Raw genomic sequence first — 22,694 nt, 5'->3', positions numbered from 1 at the left:
AACACAAAAGAAGATATTTTGAAGAATGTTGGTACCAAACAGTTGACGGTAGCCATTGACTTCCATGGTATGGAAAAAAATACTATGGAAGTCAATGGCAATTCTTTTGTGTTCCACAGAATTAAAAAGTAATAGAATTTTGAAAGAACTTGAGTAAATGATGACAGAATTGTAATTTTTTTTTTTTTTTTGATGTATCCATTTAAAGAGTAGCTGACCAACAATATTAATTTTGCCATCATTTACTCTCCCTCATGTTGTTCCAAAGATGAATGACTTTCTTTCTTCTGTGGAACACAAAATAAATGTTTTTTTTTGTTTTGTTTTGTTTTTTTACAATGAAAGTCAATGGGGTCCAAAACCAACCCAAAAAATTAATAAAATAAAATCTCAAATAAAATAAAATAAAATAAGATAAAATAAAATTCTAAAATAAAATACTAAAATAAAATAACATGTAATTAAATTAAATGGTTCTCTTCCACATCTTAAGATGCAGTCACATTTGCAGTTGCTCTGCAAATTTTTTTCTGCAAAATCCAGTCATTTCAATAGGAATCCATGCGATTGGGAATTTTGTGTAAGGGTGAAAGATTTCCACACACAGATTTCGCAACAGATCCAACATAAGGTGTAATCACATGTGATGGTGCATGTGTGCAGCAGCACGTAGCAGCTGTTGTTGCAGAGGTCAGGGGGAAAGTGACATGCAGTCCGCGTGAGAATGCACTGACTGCAGCTGAAGTCAACAGCTGGGGGTTTATACCTTCCCTGACACCCTCAAACACTGCCCTGCCTCCAAGATTCCCATCCACTCATCCAACTTTTAGTCAATGAATTTGCCTCTATCACTGCAGAGTTCTCTGGAAGTTAAATTTAACCAGAATAAACAGGATCTGGGTTTTTGTAAGACACTGGAGGAACAAAAAAAAAAAAAATCAAGGCTTGCTGTTGTGCGATTTCTTATCCTCATCCAATTTATTTTTTAGGATACTTTTATAAACATATTTGGCTCGTACATCCTTGATCCTGCTGTGAGATTTCCCTGTTGACCAAGAATGAAAAAATAAGCTTCTTTTCAGCTTGTATAACTATTTAACTAATTACATGAGCCCACAGAAAAATTCATATTTAAGATTTAGAAAGAGAGTTGAGCTTTTTAAGGATTTTTGAAGAGAATGTACATAGTTATTCTGAATAAATAAATAAATAGATAATTATATAATTTATTAATATAAATAATATTTATATGCAAAAATAAACAAGATTTATTTAACAAACATTTATAATCAATGTTTAACTAATAAAACAAAAATACAAATACAAATAAATAAACAATATTTTCACATTTTATGAAGAATTTAAGTCGCTTTGGATAAATAAGTCTGCTAAATGAATAAATGTAAATGTGAAGAACAAGTCAGTGACTTTCTCGGTTGATCAATTGTCAAATACAAGCGAATGTAGCGGAAGGTGCTTTAAAGCAAATTAATTTAAAAGATGCAACTTTTCCCAGAAGGTTTTTTATTCTAAAGGTCTAAATTCTAAAGCACGGAACACTGTCAGCGCACTAATTTGAGCACAGGTGATAAAAATGACAAAACTGACAGATATAAGAAAAAGATAAACTAGTCAACCTAATCCTTTATTTGCCGAACAAGCGGTATGGGAAGTTTTGCACCAAAATATAGTTATACTTAGAGTTATGTGTTTGTTTAAATCAGTAACCTCCTGGTATGTGCAATAGTAGTGATGTTTGCAACACTATTAATAACTCTGCATCTTTCTAGGACATAAATATTTATGTCTTGGTTGTGCTGTGCGACTACATTGACTGATGTGGTCCAAATCATTTAACATACATCCTATAGGTAAATATAACTATAGTAAATAAATTTGACAGCAAAAAAGATGTTACTAATGTTACTATCATGCACTCTTAAAAATAAAGGTTCTTTATTGAAATCTATAGTTCCATGAAGAACATTTAACATCCATGGAATCTTTCAAGGTTCTTTATAGCAGAAAAGGGTTCTTTTGATTATTGAAATGTTCAAAAAAGGTTCTTTTAAGAACTGTTCACTGGAAGACTCTTTGAGGAACCATAAATGGTTCTTCTGTTGCATCACTGTGAAAATCCACTTCCGGAATCTTTATTTTTAGGAGTGTAAGAGCGAATGAATGAGAACACACACCGATATAATATACACAGTGCTGGTTGCAGCACATCCGAGCAGGAGACGCTCTCCATTCACTCTTAGGACGTGCCAGAGGAAACTCCTTGACAACAGACAGATCCTGCGGTGGCGTTCAGCCACCAAGACTTCCTCCACAGCCTCCCCAATCGCCACGGACACCAGGTCAGATCCGACTCAGAAAGGCAACCGAATACTCCATCTTTCTTTAACAGGGGAAAAGCTTTCCTTCCTCGTCTCACTGTCCATCCGCTGGACTGAGCCAAAGCCAGAGCGCTGCCTTTTATGAGTTCAGCACACTGTCAGCGGTTTACTAGAGCTCCAGCTCCACATCCTGAGGTCAAGAGCAAGAGATTCGCTTTTTCCTTCAGCGTACGGCCTCATTTTCACGGCTTCTCCAGTTCTATGTCTCCTCTCTAAACATACAGACTACAGCTAAGAATATCTGTAGATGCTTATGGAGAGAATCGAGAAATAGGCTTTAATAACAAATCTTCTCTCAGAATTTCAACACTATTTTGGACTGAAAATAAAAAGAAATAAATCTGCTTAAGTTAAGCATGTAGCCTGTGACAGGTGTAACATTTTGCACTAAATCTCATTAATAAATGGTTACAAAAACTGCACTTATATCTCAGGAATAAAGTCTCATATAATGAATTTTACATCAAAAGGCTTAAGAAGCTCTTTAACTCGACGTCCACATGCACAAACACCAACCTCAGTCGATGGAAAACGATACTCAGCATGGTGTAAATATCCAGACGACTTTAATCCAAATCAAACACATTGGGAAGCAATACGACCACTTGGAAAAATGCAATGGAAATTGAATGGAATTAAGATGGCTAGCCATCTCGGTGTCAGCCATTTGTTCTGAATACAAGGTCCTCTTTACAGGAGATTGTATTTCTCCAACACTGAATAGCTTTTCTCTGGAGAATGTTTTAGACCAGAATGAACAGCTAGTATGTTGTTGACCCAAGGAAAAGGAATAGTTCACCCAAAAATTAAAATTTCCTCTCCCTCAGGCCATCCAAGATGTAGTTTGTTTCTTCATCAGATCAGATTTGGAGAAATTCAACATTACATCACTTGTGCACCAATGGATTCTCTGCAGTGAATGGGTGCCGTCAGAATGAGAGTCCAAACAGCTGATAAAAACAAGTAATCCACACCACTCCAGTCCATCAGTTAACATCTTGTGAAGCCAAAAGCTGATGAACAAACAAACTCATCTACATCTTGGATGTCCTGAGGATGGGTAAATTTTTGGGAGAACCATTCCTTTAAATGAGATACTGTATAGATATGACTGTATCAAGCTATAAAAATGCTCTTTCCTAAACTAATGGCATCAGTTTCAGCACAAAACTTTTGAGGTTGATTAAAACCAATGCACATTTAATATTTAGAATACCTCTGTTCATTACGTAAGTCTCCATTTGTAGGATGACATAACAGTACAAGCAATATTTCCTGAGGCTGCATTAGGCACAGACAGGCGCTGGCATTGAACTGGAGCTGTTTAGTGCTCAACAGACACGAGTCTGCGCTGGTGACGCTCATTATCCGACTGGACTCGGACCTGTAATGAGATGCACAGTTTGCCCTGTAAGTTTAAGGTGAATTCAGTGTTTCACTGCAGAAATCAGAAGGACATGATTTAACTTAACACACTCCAGGCAATCTCACTTATTCATGTCCCAGTATACAAAACTCAGCTGAGTTGTTTTTTATGCTTAAATAGGGTACGACTGCTGAATTTTAAATAGGCCATAATCGTCAATAATTAATGTGGATTTAACACGGATTAATTTATTTATGAAAAAGGTTATATAGAGCAATGGTTCTCTAAGGGTTTGGCTTCAGGAAATCCACAGGCCCAATAATTCGCAAAATGATTAACATAACACAGGGTGAATAAGGAAATTAATCATTTTGATTTCTAAACGTCTCCTAAATTTAAATGGCTTCATGCTCTCATTGTCATGAATAATTCACCGCATAAAAAAAACACACTGTGGTCGGCAAGCCATTTTTATCCTCATTGTGAGTGGACTTATATTTAAATGTATTCTGGGTTGTATTTTCTTTTACGTCGTCTAGTTTTGTTGGTTTTTCAGGTCACACAACCTGTCCCTGATGCACCCATTTAATTTGACAAACTTCTACCAAATGACAGCAGTTTGCATTAAAATGCCACACTGCATTTCCAACTATTTCAACTTAAAAACTTAAGTCCAGTCGCTGCCTTCAATTTTTAAGCATAATCAACTTGGTTGTTTAAGTCATTTTAACTTAAATTATATTAAACTGACTTTAAAAAATCAAGTGGAATCTCATATAACTAAATTGCTTAACTTATTTTGATGAGTTAAAAAAAATGTAAAAGCATAAGTTTTACTGATCATATTTTTTACAGTGCATTTGATTGGATGCACAGCCTTTGACATTAATAACAAAAGATCTGAGAAGTGTTTTCTACTTTAAACATTCATTATACCTATTTATTTTGCAATTAGCTATGCATGGTTACATAATTAGTTAAATTATCATTTAATGCATTTAATGTGCATATACTTAGTGTTTTGGGGTCATGAACCACCAGTTGAGAACCAGAAGTGTAGATGATTAAAACAGGAAAAATCATGTACAAATGTGCACTGTACATGTATTAAATACGTCCTCTCTGAATATTCTTTGGTATCAAGTAACTTTGGAAAAACGTTCAGGCTTCTGGTGCCAAATACCAACAAAGCAAAGTCCATGAAGGTCTGAACAGTAGCTTTTTATGCAGGTTTATGATGAAGCATGCAAAATCTCCAATAACTCTTTTTACATAAAAGAAACTGATTCCTAAAGGAGATATTGTTATCTGTTATGTGTTATGTCAAATCACTACAAGCTGCAACACATGCAAACTATTACAGATGACATATTTTATGATCTACTTTAATTGATAATGAATTGGAATCAAAGCTAGTATGCGATATTAAATTATATATTACAGTTTGTGTCACAAAGTGTGACAACTTATTGGTAATGCCTGTCACTTTCAGATAACGTCTAATAATGAAATGCTTTGGATTGTGCAGGCGAATCAATGAAAATCAATCTTTCACTGTCAGTCATTTGATCAAGAGAAACTAAACCGCATTTTCTTGATCGCCACCCATGCTGTGGTTATTTTGTTTGGATACATGGCAGGGTGACCCTGGTGTGAATCGATCAATCATGTGTTTGGTGGGCAGAAGCTCTCTCTCTTTCTCTCTCTCTCTTCCTGCTGCTGGCAGTAATGGTGAATGAGCGTCACTGAGACAAAAGCAGCACAAAAACGAACTTCCCCTGCCATCACGTCCAACAACAGAGTGTAACATGCACCAGCACTCTGCAAATCTCCAACACACATCAGTGACAGCACAGATGCCCGTGTAACTCCCAGACAGGGAATAACTAATGCTTCTGAGTAAGATCAGCAACATTTTAGACTGAAATAGACAGGACAATGGTGCATTGTGACAGCTCTGAGATCAATTTTGAGCAAAAAAGACCTCAGATGTGCCAGCATGCAGGGCATCAGAGATGCAGATGGCTCAAGACACATGCGGTCAAAAACACACGGCTTTATATTCCCAGACCATGTCAAATTACATTTAATTCAGCAGGATGAACAGAGACAGAGAGATTGAAAGACCATCATATCGGTGATTGAGTGCCAAGAGCAAAGAGCCAAAGTCTGCCCTACAGTTGAAACATCCTTGAGTGAAACTGAACTAAATATTATGCAGCATCCAATAGAAATTCAACTAACTGCACAGCAAGGAAATTACATTTAGGCAGCCTGCATGAACCAGTACACTTCATATTTATTTATAAACATCTAATATTGTAATGCTGTTTTTTTTTTTTTTTTAAAAACACTACAAACTTGTAATAACCAAAAAAGTCACTCAAATAACCACAAATAAGGCAAAATATAATGATTCAATTTAAAATATAATAAAATTTAATTTAAACCTTTAAATATTTATTTATATATATAAAAAATATTTAAAAACAGACCAAAAATATATGAAGATATGTAACTAAAACATGTAAAAAATAATAATAAAAATTAAAAAAAAAAAAATATATATATATATATATATATAATTGATTATTTCATGACTAATTCCACTCAAATAGATTAATGAACCTTTGATCCGTTCACTTATCAGATATTCACGACAGTTATTGCAGTGCTTTTTGTCTTACAGACTGAGATTAAACGCAATAACCTAAACTTTCATCAAAAATAATGCATTCATCAATAATAAATTCATAAAAGCTTTTTGGATACATGCAACTTTACGCATCAATGCATTGATGCCTAAAACACATAAAATATAAGAAGACACATCCATCACTCAGGACTGTATTTACTTGATACCTGTGTGACAGATGAGCCACAGCTGCGCGATGAACAGATGTGATTTGGCTGTGATCAAACGCATCGTCTTCAGGCTTTAAACGCGCTCGAGTTAGACGTGGAGAGAACGCTGATCTATTGAGAACGCAGTAACAGCTATTGCAGTGATGTTACAGTGGATCCATGTCAGTGTTTCGCGTATCCTGTTCGTCTTTCCCACTCTAGAGCTTCATTCACTGTACGATCACAGCGCGCGAGAGGAGAGCCGCTGCGTTCACGCGCCGCCCACAGACTCCACATTCTCGCGCACTATCAATCACGGGTTTACGGTCTAAATAACGGGACGTGCACTTTCAAGTAACGGTGCTAATGACATGCAACATGGAATTAAAAGTGAAGGTCAACTTTTATAATATTCTCAGAGCTTTATGAGATGTAAACATGTAATTTGTGCGTTTTTTGGATTGTGTATGTGCATGCATTGCAGTGTAAATGATTTGATTGTAATTTTATGCCTAAAGCTGACTGTTGACACCTGTTGGACTGCTTGAAAAGAAAAGAAAAATAAGATGGAATGGGTCGTTCATGTTATGCTGTACATTTTTACGTCCTCATTATGTCTTTATGCTACTGGAGTAAATATTTCACTTAATTTTGAAATTAGAGCAAATATAGTTTTTATAGTTTTCACAATAAAACAATGAATTGAATTCATCATATATATATATATATAGTGTTGGGTAAGTTACTTTAAAAAGTAATTAATTATATCTACTAATTACATTTTCAACAGTGTAATTAGATTACTATACTAATTACTCTCTCTAAAAAGTATTGCATTACTTATTACTTTCTAAGTCGCATATCAACCGCGACCAGCTGAACAATGTAAGGATGAAACGGCTCTTTTAATTCTTTCAAATAAATAATGTAAAACTACATAAATTATTCTTGAACTGACCGAAGTATTTAAAGAGAGAAGGATACATTAAAAACATACATATTAACACTAGATGTTACATTTTGTTGTTAAATCCATTATTGTTTTATATAGAATTGTTCTATACTGTATTTAATGCAATTACATCAGAAGTAACTGTAATTAAATTACAGAAAAATTCAAAGTAATCCCTAACTTTCACAAGGGAAAAATTATAGTAATTAGTTACTTAGTAATGCATAACTATATATATTGTTTTAATTGATAATGCTGAATGTAGGGATCAACATTTATATTTAATCTTATATTTACACCTCTGAAAAACATTTGACCAAGCATGTGGTCACATCTTATGCCTGAACCTCGGAGAAACACACTGTTTCTGCACTCCCTGTTGTTATCCTTTCTGCTAAATTTGCATAATTTATGCAGGGCACCTACTTCACTTGCTGGACGGCTTTTATAAGGGGGAGCTTGATACAGCTCCTTCAGCATTCAGAGAAGCCCATTATACACGTCTGCAGTGTTCAGTTTAGACTCAACAAAACCTGTTGATGACGCGCTAGAAATACACATCCCTTGGGCTCGCTGGTTGAAATATGCAGGCACTGATGCACCTTTGCAATCATTTCAGTTACAATTGTTTCGAGTGAGCAGAGACTAATGTCAACAATGCTGCGTTGTTTTCGACTGGTAAACAGTACACATCCTTTATTCCCCAGTGCTCCGCCATTCAAGGCTCTTAAGAAAAACACTGACCCCGTGATGGAGATCCAAGTCTCGTCTTTTCAGAAATAGCAGCAGCATTGTTAATTGGGAGCGTTTGGATGACAATAATACACTGGGAGGTGGACAAAAGCCACCAAAAGAGAGACTATGTGAAAGACAGAGGGTCACCGCGAGGCAAAGCGGCACTAGGGATTGTGTCAGTCGTAAAAGCAACGAGGAAGATGGTGTCAGCCAATCAGGACGTCCGGATTAGTTACAGTGACTCGAAACACCCAGACAACTTTGAATCAATAGCATCTTTAGTTTACGTCGGATGCATATAGAATCAGTGATCCGCTTTAGTGAAAGAAGCAGATTGGTTTACGTTGAGGACCATCCCAACTGAAGGTGCCGTAAATGGCATAACAACAATCTCACAGGGTCCTCCCTTCACACATAAGGATTGAATTACTCTAGATAAGCATCGGTATTATGGGAGAAAGAGCGGTTCATTAGCAGCATTAGCGTCATGTGAACTCAGGTTTCTTGCTCGGCTGGGTTTTGCATTTCTCTGGCTGGATCAAACAGATGATTTGTCCACAGTTGATATCCACAGTATCGACAACCAGCTGTGCTGCTCCAGCTTCAATATTCCCGGCATCCTGCTGCGAGATGCAAATCAATGCCGATCACTACAGTACAGGGGTGTTAGAATGAAAATCCCCCCGGCTTATTTATCTGCTGGAGGTTCAATATCTGCATATTGTGAACAGCCTTCTCGATTTCTGCATTATGCAACCAGAAAAAATGAGTTTGAATACATACCACCAGGGCCGTCCTTAGGGGGGTGCAACTGGTGCAGTCGCACCGGGCCCCGAGCTTGAGGGGGCCCCGCGGTGAACGGACAGACGTTCAAGACAGCATGCTAGACACGGAAACACACAGGGCTTAAATCATAGGACTAATCAAGGAAACTAATGAGGGAACACCTGGAATCAATAAACAATCAAACATGAGGGAAAACTGGGTCATGGAGCATGTGGGGGAGGAGAACACACCACAAGACAGGAACAGAGTCTGACATTACTCCCCCCTCCCAGAAGGTGTGTCCACGCACCTCATAACAACCAACGGGGAGAACAGAGTCTGATATTACTCCCCCCTCCCGGAAGGCGCGTCCCGTGCCGTACAACATCCAATGGGGAGGGGGGGTGGGCACTCTGGAGGCCTCTCAGGACAAGCTTTCAGGGATGGACGGCCTCCAGGGCGGTACCCGTTCCGGGACCTATGGCGGATCAGGCAGCTCGAGGCGCCATGGCGGAGCAGGCAGACTAGGAAGCCATGGCGTCTGGGAGGTCCACGGGGCGATGGTAATTAGCCCCGTGCCAGAACAAAGAGTTGATGGTGGCGTCATCTAAAGCCCGCAGAACTCCCTGGCATACTCGACGAAGGGGAGATCTCTACGGGCTAGCGCAAAGAAGCGTGCCGTTACTAGGGTGCTCAGGTGGTTGTGAAGACATCACTAGGTGGCTATCAGGGTGGTTTCCAATGTTTTGTGGTTGCTATGTGTTTACCAGGGTGTATTGGTGGTTGCTAAGACATTACAGGATGCTTTTGTGATTTCTAGTGTTGCTAGGTGGTTATTAGGGTGCTTTCTCGTTGCTATGTGGTTACCGGGATGTTTTGGTGATTGCTAAGGCATTACTAGGAGGTTACCAGGGTGCTTTGGTGGTTGCGAGGGTGTTGTGTGTGGTCTATAGATTTTTTTTCAACAGTTTTATCATCCACAAGGCAAAAATCATAAACTCTGATTGCTTAGAAAAGAATAGTATCTTTCTCCTTAATAAGCTGCATTATTTGTGCATTTTTAGCACAAGCAATGCAGGGAAATAATGGCAGTACCAAAGTTTATTACTTGATGTTAGGACTTTGTTCAAATCACTAAACCCGAAAAAGCTCAGAACTAAAACACTGTGGTTTGAAACATACTCTTTTTTAAATTTTTTCTCCCACAAAAAAAAAACAAAAATCACTGGACAAATAGCAGCATTTCTGCACTCTGTACACACCGCTGAGTCGCGTGAAGGTTTATTCTGCAGGAACAGTGTGTTGATTAGCATCCCCAGGGTTTGATAAAAGCCATTCATGAAACAAACTCCATCCCTCACACAGCACACTATGGCATTGAAATAAATCTCTGAAATGTGACATCAGGCCTCCTTGAGTCTAAAAGAGAGAGAGAGGCCCAAAGGAAGAGCGCTGGGGGCTTTTCTTCTGAAGCGCAATGCCAGGACAACACACACCACTGTCTCTTTCTGTCCACCTCAGAGAGAAGAAAAATCAAAACACACCACACATGCACACATGCTGAAAAGAGGAGCGTAGTGTGTGAATTCTAATCACACAAAAAAGCAAAACACACACAAAAAAGCTCCACCATTGGTTGAATAACCCATAATCCCTCTGCCTCTGGCATCCGGGGGGGGGTATATTTTAATGTAATAATTATATTGTCTTGACGTTATTTATTGTTATTGTTATTTTAGGATTATTTATATATTATTATAATTTTTATTAATATTTTGAATTTGCATTTATTTTTATATTTCCAGTTTTAAATTTGGTTATATTTCTTGTCATTTGTTTTATTGTCATTAAGTTATATATTTATTATAAGCACACATGCACTTATATTCATTGCTTTAATGTACTTTTTGCTTTTATTTACTGTTATTAATGAAAGTTTTGACACATGAAACAGTAAGTGTGATCCTCACAAGCTGCAGCAGTTTAAAGTCATTTATCATGCTCCTACGGGCTCCTGACTCGGGTCTTTACGGGATGCTAATTTGATGATTTGCTGTGCTGGTCCCCAGGGCGCACTTATTAAACTATTAAAACACAGCGCATTACTGAAATCACTTTGATCGCTAATAGGTGCTGAAACTCAGATGTGTGACTGCAACTTATGCCACATCTCAGTTCCTTAGCAACTGAGAGAGAAAACAGACAGAAAACAAACCAAACAGCCCCACACTTACCTATAATCACACACCACAGACCATCAAAAAAAAAAAAAAAAAGCCAGATGAAAGAATCATCGCTTCAAAGTTAACACAAGTGGAACACAAGTCACTCGGGCTGCTCAGGTTGGGAGGATCTACCACTCTACTTGTACTCTGCCTATTACTAGGTGGCTAACAGGATGCCTTGGTGGTTGCTGTGTGTTTACCAGGATGCTTTGATGTTTGCTAAGGTATTACAAGCTGATTAACAGAATGCTTTACTTGCTGGGGCGTTGCTATGTAGTTATTAGGGTGCTTTGTAGTTGCTATGCAGTTACTAGGGTACACTGGAGGATGTGAAAGTATCACTAGGTGGTTACCAGGGTGGTTACCAGTGCTATGTGGTTGCTATGTCGTTACTAGAGTGTATTAGTGGTTGCTAAGGCATTACTATGTGGTTACCAGGATGCTTTGCTGGTTTCTAGGGTGCTTTGTGTTTGCTTTGCGGTTACTAGGGTGCTTTGTGGTTGTGAAGGTATCACTGTGTGGTTACCAGGGTGCTTTGTGGTTGTGAAGGTATCACTAGGTAGTTACCAGGGTGATTTCAGGTTGTGAAGGTACCACTAGGTAGTTACCAGGGTGATTTCAGGTTGCTGTGTGGTTACTATGATGCATTGGTGGTTGCTATGGCATTAAAAGCTGGTTACCAAGATGGTTTGGTGGTTACTAGTGCATTGCTATGTGGTTACCAGGGTGCTCTGTTGTTGCTATTTTGTTACTATAGTGTATTTGTGGTTGTTAGGGCATTACAAGCTGGTTACCAGAATGTTTTGGTTGCTAGGGCGTTTCTATGTAGTTATTAGGGTGTTTTGTGGTTGCTATGTGGTTACTAGGGTGAACTGGTGGTTGTGAAAGTATCACTAGGTGAATGCCGTGGGTGGTTACCAGTGCTATGCGGTTGCAATGTGGTTACTAGAGTGTATTGGTGGTTGCTAAGGCATTGCTAGGTGGTTAGCAGGAAACTTTGGTGGTTTCTAGGGCACTGCTAGGTGGCTTTTAGGGTGCTTTGTGGTTACTATGCAGTTACTATGGTGCATTGGTGGTTGTGAAGTCCTCACTAGGTGGTTACCAGGATGCTTTGGTGGTTACTAGGGTGCTTTGTGGTTGTTGATTTTTTTACTAGAGTGTATTGGTGGTTGCTAAGGCATTACTGGGTGGTTACCAGGGTACTTTGTTGGTTGCTAGGGTGTTGTGGTTTGTGAATGATTACAAAAGGGGAACACAAAAGTCACTCAGGTTGGAAAAGACACTCCTTCTAAACACGTCTCTTACAGTCAGATTATTTCATCCGACAGATTTTCATTTTTTCACTGGAATCCTCGAGGATCTGAAGGTTTGTTGGTGATTGGTTAATTATGGAAGAAAACAATCTTTGAAACGGTTGAGGGTTTATCTGAGAGCTCAAATGTTTGTGCTCGTCTTTCTTTAATATTCAGCGCTGAACAATGGCCGCTCTCTGTCCCTACAAAAGAGCTCACTTTCACTAGCATTCCCACACAATTAATTCCTGTTTGATAATGGCTGCGATGAGTCACTGCGATCAGGAGCACGAGGGGGAACTTATGAATAGAGCAGCGAAAACAACTTTCTTTCTTAATATTGACTCTTGATGAAGGACGACATCAAATCAAAGGCATCAAATCCGAAAAGCCTCAGAAGATTGTTATTCATTCAGTGGCAAATATCTCTCTGAAACACCTTGTTTTCCATTAGTTTGTCTGAAATCCTTGAGTTTAGACTATTGTAGCATCAACAGACACTTCTGGAGCCAGTAATGAGGGCCAACATTACAGACATCAATGAGCAAATGTTAAAAAACATCGGCTCAGTCTGACAAGAAGAGCAAATTTTCAATGTTTTTCACTTATTTCAAATGGCCAGATATTATTTTTTCTTGCCATCATTTGTGAAAACAACAAGCAAACAACAACAAGTTGTCAAATGGGTAAAATAAAATACAAACAAATAAATAAATATTTAATTAAATGTTAATGTTAAAAAATATATATATATATATATATTTAATCAAGCATAAAAATAAAACAAACCATCAAATCTAAAATAAATAAATTTATATCTATCTCAAGTCAAGTCACCTTTATTTGTATAGCACTTTATACAATACTGATTGTGTGTAAAACAGTTTATCAATAATGCAAGAAGAGTTATTTATCCAGCTAAAGTCAGTTCATTGATGATTCAGGGATTTTTCCATTAGTTTGTCTGAAATCCTTGAGTTTAGACTATTGTAGCATCAACAGACACTTCTGGAGCCAGTAATGAGGGCCAACATTACAGACATCAATGAGCAAATGTTAAAAAACATCGGCTCAGTCTGACAAGAAGAGCAAATTTTCAATGTTTTTCACTTATTTCAAATGGCCAGATATTATTTTTTCTTGCCATCATTTGTGAAAACAACAAGCAAACAACGACAAGTTGTCAAATGGGTAAAATAAAATACAAACAAATAAATATTTAATTAAATGTTAATGTTAAAAAATATATATATATATATATTTAATCAAGCATAAAAATAAAACAAACCATCAAATCTAAAATAAATAAATTTATATATATCTCAAGTCAAGTCACCTTTATTTGTATAGCACTTTATACAATACTGATTGTGTGTAAAACAGTTTATCAATAATGCAAGAAGAGTTATTTATCCAGCTAAAGTCAGTTCATTGATGATTCAGGGATGTCATCACCCAGTTAAAGTGTGGTTTTAGTATTATTGAGATACTTATTATAGAGATTAAATACTTATTATTATACTTATTATTATAGAGATTAAAGTTTTAGTAATTTTGTTGCGTGTATATATCAACTTAGAAATAACAATAAACTTAGATCTGAAATTAAAGTGGTTCAAGTGCACCATCTAGCGGTCACTGAACGAACTACTGTTTACTCAACGGCTTGCGGTCATCATCAGAAGGCGACATGTTTAGTTGCTACTTCCTACATGCTCAACGCGTCCTTGGGACTCTTTGCTCTTCAGAATATGATTAATTAACAATTATTAATTTAATAATAATTACAGAAAGCATATGAAGTGATGAACCGTCTTTGGTAAGTGCTTAGAATATTATACTTTCATTACGGAGCTGGACTGTCAGCCACAGTTCGCTCTCATGTAAATAATAACGTGTACTCTCGTAGAGATATGCTACTGTCTATCAGTATACTGATAATTAAACACGTTCTTTTTATTAAAACAGCATTATGTAACTTTTTCTGTGTTCAAAATTTGCTAAATGTATATAATGAGCGAGTACATCATGAATCAATCTTCCAAACCGCGTTTTTGTCTTATTCCGAATCACTACGGTACACTTATAATAAGTACTTATATTTGGACCATTGTAGCCTGGTCGGGTAGTCACCGCTGCGGAGTAACACATACCTGCGTGAATCGCCATAGACATAAACTTAGAGAAGTAGCTCCGGTTGGAATGTTCTTCCGCGGGATGTGTGCAGTTCTGTTTATTAACCGCTAGAGCGCCAAAAGTTACATAGTGCTGCTTTAGTGTTAATGTCATGTGGATACGTGATTTATATTGCGCAATGCGAGTGTTAACAGTTGTTGACAAACCTGCAGAAAGATGAGCGCTCCTAATGCTAGTGAGCGCAAAGCCTGCTGGGGCGCCAGAGACCAGCTCTGGAAGTGTCTAGATGGCCATTAAGACCAAACATCTGCCTGTGAGAAACACCAGCGAGAGTTTGAAGCCATGTGTCCTGCCCAGTGGGTCAGTCCATAGTCCTGAGTGAAGCTCGCTCAGCAGAAACTTCAGCATGTCCTGCATCTTTTGAGATGATTAGATTTTACACATGAATCTCTTGACAATTTAAATGCATTTGCAGCAGCTGTCATGCATAATGAGATTTATGATTATGATGATAAATGATTTAAAAACTTCTCATTTATAATATAAATATAATATAATAATGTTTGGTTTATAGATGTTTAGTAAGTTTTTCGAAACTCATCATCAAAAATCCAGCTATTTTATTGTTTTATTTTTTTCAACATGAATAGGCTCCGTTTCAACAGTTGAAATTTATTTTATATCATGTAATATAAAATAATATAACAGCGTAAAGAAAACAGATTTTTTAAAAATTAAATGTGTATAGTTTTTAGTTAAAATAATGTTTTATTGAAATTGTCTTCATAATATTTTCCCAGTTTTAAAGTGCTTTACTCTAAAGATCAAATAAATATTTTCTTATTTTTTTTTATCAAGTTATACCTACTTGTGTATATATTTATCAGCAGGGGACCATCACACAATGTCATCTGTGCTACACTGATCACTTTTCATGAAAGTGTCTCTCTTTAAGTACACTTAAGTAGCCTTTTATTTTAGTAATATATTATCTACAAGAACAGTTTTTAAAATATATATACTTTGAAGATTTGAAGTACACTACAAGTGCACATTCAGTACAGTTCTGCACACTTTTTCTCAAGAGAAATATTCTGTTGAATTTCTCTATGAATCTACGTGAACTGATTGCTGTGATTCAATGGCAGGTGAAGTATTTCGTCAAACAGAGGGACTTCTTGAAGTACAAGGAGAAAATACAAAAGCAGGGCTATGAACCGACTGAAGGAGCATCAAAATTATAGCCATCGGAGGAAATGAAAACACTGGACTCTGACAATGAGAAGTTATATGAAACAATGTGTTTTTGTCTCATCTTGTAATTTATCGGAATGAATCAGTGCTGTATTGAGCTTGTGATGTTTGAAATGCAAAAGAAATAAATGAACCAAAAATACAGTGTTTTATTATGGTTTCAGAGATGTCAGGTGAAATAAATTGATCACAACGATTTGCTGCCGACAATAACAAAATGTTAGTTTCCTGTATGTACAACGATCAACGGCACAGAGGTTTATTCAGTTTACGATTGCGAATATTTTTTTGTAACGTTTGAAACAATCTTCCGTAACCAGAACCCAAAAACTATGTAACATTTTGGTAAGAGCATGTTAGATACTAGCGACAGCGACTTCATCTGATGCAGAATCTCCCTCAAACCTCTCAAGTAAATAACGCAAATGTATCACGACATAGACGCATACAGATATGTTACATCGGTGGTTTCACACAAACATCGCTGATTGTGTCTTGTAGGCACGTAAACTTGGAAATGCCGCGGGATGTGTGCAGTTCTGTTTATTAACCGCTAGAGCGCCAAAAGTTACATAGTGCTGCTTTAGTGTTAATGTCATGTGGATACGTGATTTATATTGCGCAATGCGAGTGTTAACAGTTGTTGACAAACCTGCAGAAAGATGAGCGCTCCTAATGCTAGTGAGCGCAAAGCCTGCTGGGGCGCCAGAGACCAGCTCTGGAAGTGTCTAGATGGCCATTAAGACCAAACATCTGCCTGTGAGAAACACCAGCGAGAGTTTGAAGCCATGTGTCCTGCCCAGTGGGTCAGTCCATAGTCCTGAGTGAAGCTCGCTCAGCAGAAACTTCAGCATGTCCTGCATCTTTTGAGATGATTAGATTTTACACATGAATCTCTTGACAATTTAAATGCATTTGCAGCAGCTGTCATGCATAATGAGATTTATGATTATGATGATAAATGATTTAAAAACTTCTCATTTATAATATAAATATAATATAATAATGTTTGGTTTATAGATGTTTAGTAAGTTTTTCGAAACTCATCATCAAAAATCCAGCTATTTTATTGTTTTATTTTTTTCAACATGAAATCGGTATCGGCAAGTACCAAAAATAAAAGTATCGGTATCGGGCGAGTACTGGAAAAAGTGGTATCGGTGCATCCCTAGTTTCCACCGATCATTCAGTCACAGTGAGCAGTTCTGCATCCTCCGACAGACGTCCTCTTACTCCACCGATGTAAAATAAAAAATAAGGCTTTAATTGCATATATGTGCCTCCTTCAGTGTATATCCAGTGTCCTCAATCAAACACAGCTACAAGCTGCCCGTGACGTTACGCATCAGTGCCCAGGTGGGAAACTCGCTCAGGTGGAAAAGCGGCTCGCCCCACGTCATGATGGCCAACATCACCACAAAAACCCCGATCAGATTCACTCCAAACCCGGCCTTCACCTGCAAGACACAAGGAGAAAATATAACGTTTGCCAGTAAGTAGTTATACCAGGGCGATAGGCCAGTTGTCACATTTGGGCAAAAAACAAACCATCACTATCCAAAGTGGCTCTCGGAATAGCAAAAATAATGTTTGGCTCTGTCCCAAATGCATCCCAGAGCTCTTACTGTCTTTTTTCAACTGATGGACTGTTGGGTATGTGCGGGCATGTTTCTGTGGGTAAAGCAGATGATTTATTGATAAGAACAAGTTCAATCATGTATGCACAACATTAAGGTCAATAAAGCTGCTTTACAGCAGATTAGTATCTTAAAATAAAATCATCACCACATTCATGGTATAACTGGAATAGTAATGTACTGAAACTGCCATTTTTATCTCCTGAAATGTGTCAATGATGGCTTACAATGCATCTTGATTAGTGTATGTAAATAGAGAGAGACATGCATTAGTCTTAACACATGTTTTTGTAGAAAACGCATTTATATCAAGTCTATTATCACATGTGGATCCTCCGGGACAAATATTTAGTTTTTTTGCACTTTGATTGTCTTACCTTAGCCGTTGACTCAGGGGAGCATGAGAAGCCTGCACCAGACTGATCCAATTAAAGGCACAATATGTAATTTTTTGCCACTAGAGGGCGCGTGTTCAAAACAAACAAAGAGACAAAGGCGTAGTTTGATGACCCAGTGACTGAGTGTGGAATCATGGGAGTTGTTGTCTTCATCTCCACAGCCAAAGCAATCCGACGGGACTCGGGCAGAAATCATGTTCATGGATGAGCTAATGATTTATTAACGCAGTAGAATGAAGCAGGGTGAGGTTGAAAGCCGTCGAAGCGAAACGAGGCCGCTGAACGAGCGCGACACACGGCTCGAAAGGTCCGTGTCACTAGTTAAAATTGCTTATTTCTCTGGATTTAAGCATTCTTCGAAACATTTGGGATAATGTAAGTACACAAGTCAGCAAAATATATAACACTGTTCTAGTGGTTTCTGGATATTTTAATAAAAAAATCTTACATATTGTGCCTTTAATATTGTAAATGACCTGTTTGTTGAGCCTCCCACACTGAAGTAATGTATATGCCCCTAGTAAGTGGTGTTACACGAGTCTTTCTACAAAACAGGTGTTATTTGTGTGTCTCATATACATACTGTATGTGTAACAAAAAAATTATAATAAATAGATGATACAGACATTTAATATTTGACCCTGGACCACAAAACCAGTCATAAGGGTCAATTTTTTTGAAATGATAAGCTTTTTCTGAATAAATAAGCTTGATGTATGGTTTGTTAGGACAGGACAATATTTGGAATTCTGGAATCTGAGGGTGCAAAAAAATCAAAATATTGAGAAAATCGCCTTTGAAGTTGTCCAAACGAAGTTCTTAGTAATGCATATTACTAATCAAAAATTAAGTTCTGATATATTTACGGTAGGAAATTTACTAAATATCTTCATGGAACATGATCTTTACTTAATATCCTAATGATTTTTGGCATAAAAGAAAAATCAATAATTCTGACCCATACAATGTATTTTTGGCTATTGCTAGAAATGTACCCATGCTACTTATGACATATGTGTTAAAATAGACATTGCTTGAACACATCAACAAAAATCCAGCTATTTGTTTTTTATTTTATCCATCCATTTATATATTTTCTATTTCTTTCATCATGAATATGCATGTTTTTCCACAATATAAATGTTAATATAATATAATAAAAATAATTTAAATTGTCTTATTAATATTGCCCCCCTTTTAAAGTAATGAACTCCAAAAAAGTCAAGAAACTCACAGGTAGTCTGCTTTTTCAAGACAAGTTGTGGTCTCTTTTTTTTCTTATATGTGACCCTGGACCACAAAACCAGTCATAAGGGTCAATTTCTCGAAATTGAGATTTATACATCATCTGAAAGCTGAATAAATAAGCTTTCCATTGATGTAAGGTTTGTTAGGATAGGACAATATTTGGCCGAGATACAACTATATGAAAATCTGGAATCTGAGGGTGCAAAAAAATCTAAATATTGAGAAAATCGCCTTTAAAGTTGTCCAAATGAAGTTCTTAGCAATGCATATTACTAATCAAAAATTAAGTTTTGATATATTTACAGTAGGAAATTTACAAAATATCTTCATGGAACATGATCATTACCTAATATCCTAATGATTTTTGGCATAAAAGAAAAATCAATAATTTTGACCCATACAATGTTTTTTTGGCTATTGCTACAAATATACCCCAGCGACTTAAGACTGCTTTTGTGCTCCAGGGTCACATTTATCAAGTTTTACTATATTTATCAGCAGGGGACCATCTTAAAATGTCATCTTTGTGAAAATTATTTTGTATAATAAGCAACTGATAAAAATTTATCTTTCAAATGAGTATCTTGTAGTTTTGCCATATTAAAATTGCAATCCTAGTTACCATCGGCCCTGTTACCTTTCTGAAGGCATATTTACATCCTAAAATATATTAAATGTTAATTAATTTAGCACAATTCATTTCATTAACACTTAAGCACATTATTTCTCTGACATGCTGTACTTTTGGAAATGGACCAGGCACCTGTTTCACTCTTAGTTAGCTTCTGAAAAACATGATTAATGGTTTGGCCTTTCGACATGGCGTTCCTGGCACAGCTGTGAGACGGGACAGAGGTGATATAAACAGGCTAATGTTGTTTCATACCATGTCGCTGATCTGCACGTGTCCGTAACTGAACACAATGGCATTGGGCGGGTTTCCAACAGGCAGCATGACGCCGAAGGACACGCACATGGTGGCAGGGATGAGTGTGTGCAGAGGGTTGATGTGCAGCGTCTCGGACTGTGAGGGACAGGAGACACACGGTCAGAACACCGCTGTCAAATAATAACACTTCAATCTGTTTGTGTGTGTGTGTGTGTGTGTGTGAGAGTGTGTGTTTGTTTGTTTGTGTGTGTGTGTTTGTGTGTGTGTGTGTGTGTGTGTGTGTGTGTTAGCTGACCAGGGCCGAGAGGATGGGCAGGAACACTGTGAGCGTGGCTGGGTTGCTGGCGAACTCGGTGACGGCGGACACCAGGAGACACGCCAGCAGCGTCACGGCCCACGGAGGAAGACCACTCATCGGCTCCAGCTGCCGACCGATCCACATGGAGAGACCGGACACCTGGACCAGAGACGTCACATGGTTCATATAGAAGTTAACGTATAGGGCATGTTTGTTCTAGAAAATAATCTGATGGTACATAGCAGTTCTTTAATAAAATAGTGATGTAAAATCATAATTAAAAGCAATATTTTTTGAGATTATATTCTTAAAAAATATATATTTCTTCATTAAATTGCTGATTTTTAAATGAGATTTTCCACTGATTTTTAGGGGAAATGCTACTTGTTACTTAATATTTTGACTCTTATTTTGACTCTTAACTTGAAATCTTACATAAAAAAATTAAAATAAAATATTTATCCAATGCAACTTTGTTAGTTAACCTTGCAAATAATGTTTGGGTCATATTACATTGTAATATTAAAATAAAATAAAATAAAATAAAAATTTAGCTGACACTGTTATATCCAATGCAACTTTTTTGGTGAATCTTGCAAAGAAATCTTTGAGTCATGTTACACTGAAATAAAATAAAATAAAATAAAATACATTTTCATAAAGGAATAAAATAATAAAATATTGATTTAAAATTATTATTTAAAATTTTTAGAACTTAAAGATCTATTTATTTTAGTAAGTATTTTCCGCTGTGATTTTTAGATGTGCATATTACACATAAAAAATTAAATTAAAATAAAATAAAATAAAAGGAAGACCATTAAAACTGCATTTTGACAATATTTTTATGACAAGTAATCACGTTTTCACCTAAATTCTCATTACTTGTCTGGACGCAGATTGTTTTTCATTAAAATCAGATTCAGTACAACAAATACTACCATTATGTATACTTTAAAATATAAAAAAATATATGTATTCTTTCCAGCATTACAATAATGGGAATTAATTTGTTTTACATTACAGTAGGCCAATGAGTCATAATGAAAAAATCATAATGTTTCCAATAATAGGCCTAATAATATTGTTCACCTTGCATCCGGCAGCCAGTGCGTATCCTCCTCCCACCAGAATAACAATCTCCCACGGCATCAGTCTCTGGAAGTCTTTCCACGTGATCATGGGGGCCAGAGGATCCTCTTCCTCCTCATCGTCATCATCACCTGCACGGATCACAGAGAGAAGAGCGGTTACCAAACCGTGGAGAACATTCACCTTTACTCTCATGTCCTGGAGACACTAGACCCTGCTGAGCGAATGACTGCGCTGCGGCTGCACTGTAGCGCGGCGTGGGATCTGACCTTTGCTCTCGCTGGAGAATGCAGATGTCCAGGGCTTTCGAGCCGGGATGAGGAAGAGGAGGAAGCCGAGCAGCACCGACACCGTGGCATCAGTCCTGTAGCCCTTCCTGCGGGATACATGACATTTAGTCAATCTTTCTTTTCACGTGTGCATACGTTAGAGGATTTAGAAATGGAAATCAATTTTATTGACTGGGTAAGGGTTAATGTCACAAGAGGTTCATGTTCATGTATTAAAATAAAATAAAATAATCATTATTTTTGACTGAGTTAACACAAGAGGTTCATGAACTTCTCAACCAGTGACATACAACTTGGATTCTTACAAAAAAAAAAATTTGTATATATATATATATACATTTAGTTTTTTTTTATAACTTAGCTGACACTTTTGTCCAATACAACTTTGCTGATGAATCAATAATAAATATAATACAAATAATACATGAAATAAAATAAAATATAATAAAATATTTTATTTTAAAAAAAATAAGAAGAAGAAATTGTATTTTCCATAAAGGAATAAAATAATAAAATAGTGATGTAAAATTCTGATTTAATACAATATTCTTTAGAATTTCTAGACCTATTTATTTGATTAAATTGCTGTTTATTAAATGAGACTCAGCATTTTCCACTGTGATTTTTAGGAGTGATTTTAAGGGAAATGCTACTTGTTACTTAATATTTTGACTTTTAGTTGACACTTTTATTCACAAAAACTTGGAATCATATAAAACAAAAAAGTTACCTTTTTATTATTTTATTTATTTATTTATTATTTTATTTTATTTATAATTTTTATTATATTATTTGAAAAAAATAAATACAAATAAAATTAGAACAAGTAAATAGGGAATAACAATATACAAATTGACAATCGTATGTACAGGTA

The 22,694-nt window shown here is 36.7% G+C and overlaps 2 protein-coding genes and 1 long non-coding RNA gene across 3 annotated transcripts in view; 1 reads left to right on the top strand and 2 right to left on the bottom strand.

The window, feature by feature from the left end:
- Positions 1–6,881, bottom strand: part of LOC107711502 (protein tyrosine phosphatase receptor type Z1) — a 37,463-nt gene extending 30,582 nt beyond the window's left edge. The window contains 1 exon segment of the mRNA XM_016516490.1: positions 6,628–6,881. Within this exon segment, the coding sequence (XP_016371976.1) occupies positions 6,628–6,691 (64 nt within the window). The 5' untranslated portion in view covers positions 6,692–6,881.
- Positions 6,882–14,254: 7,373 nt separating this feature from the next.
- On the top strand, positions 14,255–16,482 carry LOC107711501 (uncharacterized). The gene is made up of 3 exons (XR_001636708.1): positions 14,255–14,397; positions 14,927–15,074; positions 15,863–16,482. It is a non-coding gene; the product is annotated as an uncharacterized LOC107711501 (long non-coding RNA).
- Positions 16,483–17,146: 664 nt separating this feature from the next.
- LOC107711470 (solute carrier family 13 member 4-like) overlaps positions 17,147–22,694 on the bottom strand; it is a 15,740-nt gene continuing 10,192 nt past the window's right edge. Inside the window, exons 9-14 of the mRNA XM_016516449.1 lie at positions 22,092–22,112; positions 21,800–21,906; positions 21,531–21,661; positions 20,436–20,597; positions 20,138–20,275; positions 17,147–17,425 (exon numbers count right to left, since the gene is read on the bottom strand). Coding sequence (XP_016371935.1) covers positions 17,288–17,425; positions 20,138–20,275; positions 20,436–20,597; positions 21,531–21,661; positions 21,800–21,906; positions 22,092–22,112 — 697 coding nt within the window. The 3' untranslated portion in view covers positions 17,147–17,287. The remainder of the gene's footprint in view (positions 17,426–20,137; positions 20,276–20,435; positions 20,598–21,530; positions 21,662–21,799; positions 21,907–22,091; positions 22,113–22,694) is intronic.

This window comes from Sinocyclocheilus rhinocerous, unplaced genomic scaffold (assembly GCF_001515625.1).
Source record: "Sinocyclocheilus rhinocerous isolate Xijiao unplaced genomic scaffold, SAMN03320098_v1.1 scaffold208, whole genome shotgun sequence".
Lineage (NCBI taxonomy): Eukaryota > Metazoa > Chordata > Actinopteri > Cypriniformes > Cyprinidae > Sinocyclocheilus > Sinocyclocheilus rhinocerous.
The sequence above is the reverse complement of the archived record's forward strand: the minus strand, read 5'-3'. Positions and strand labels throughout refer to the sequence as shown.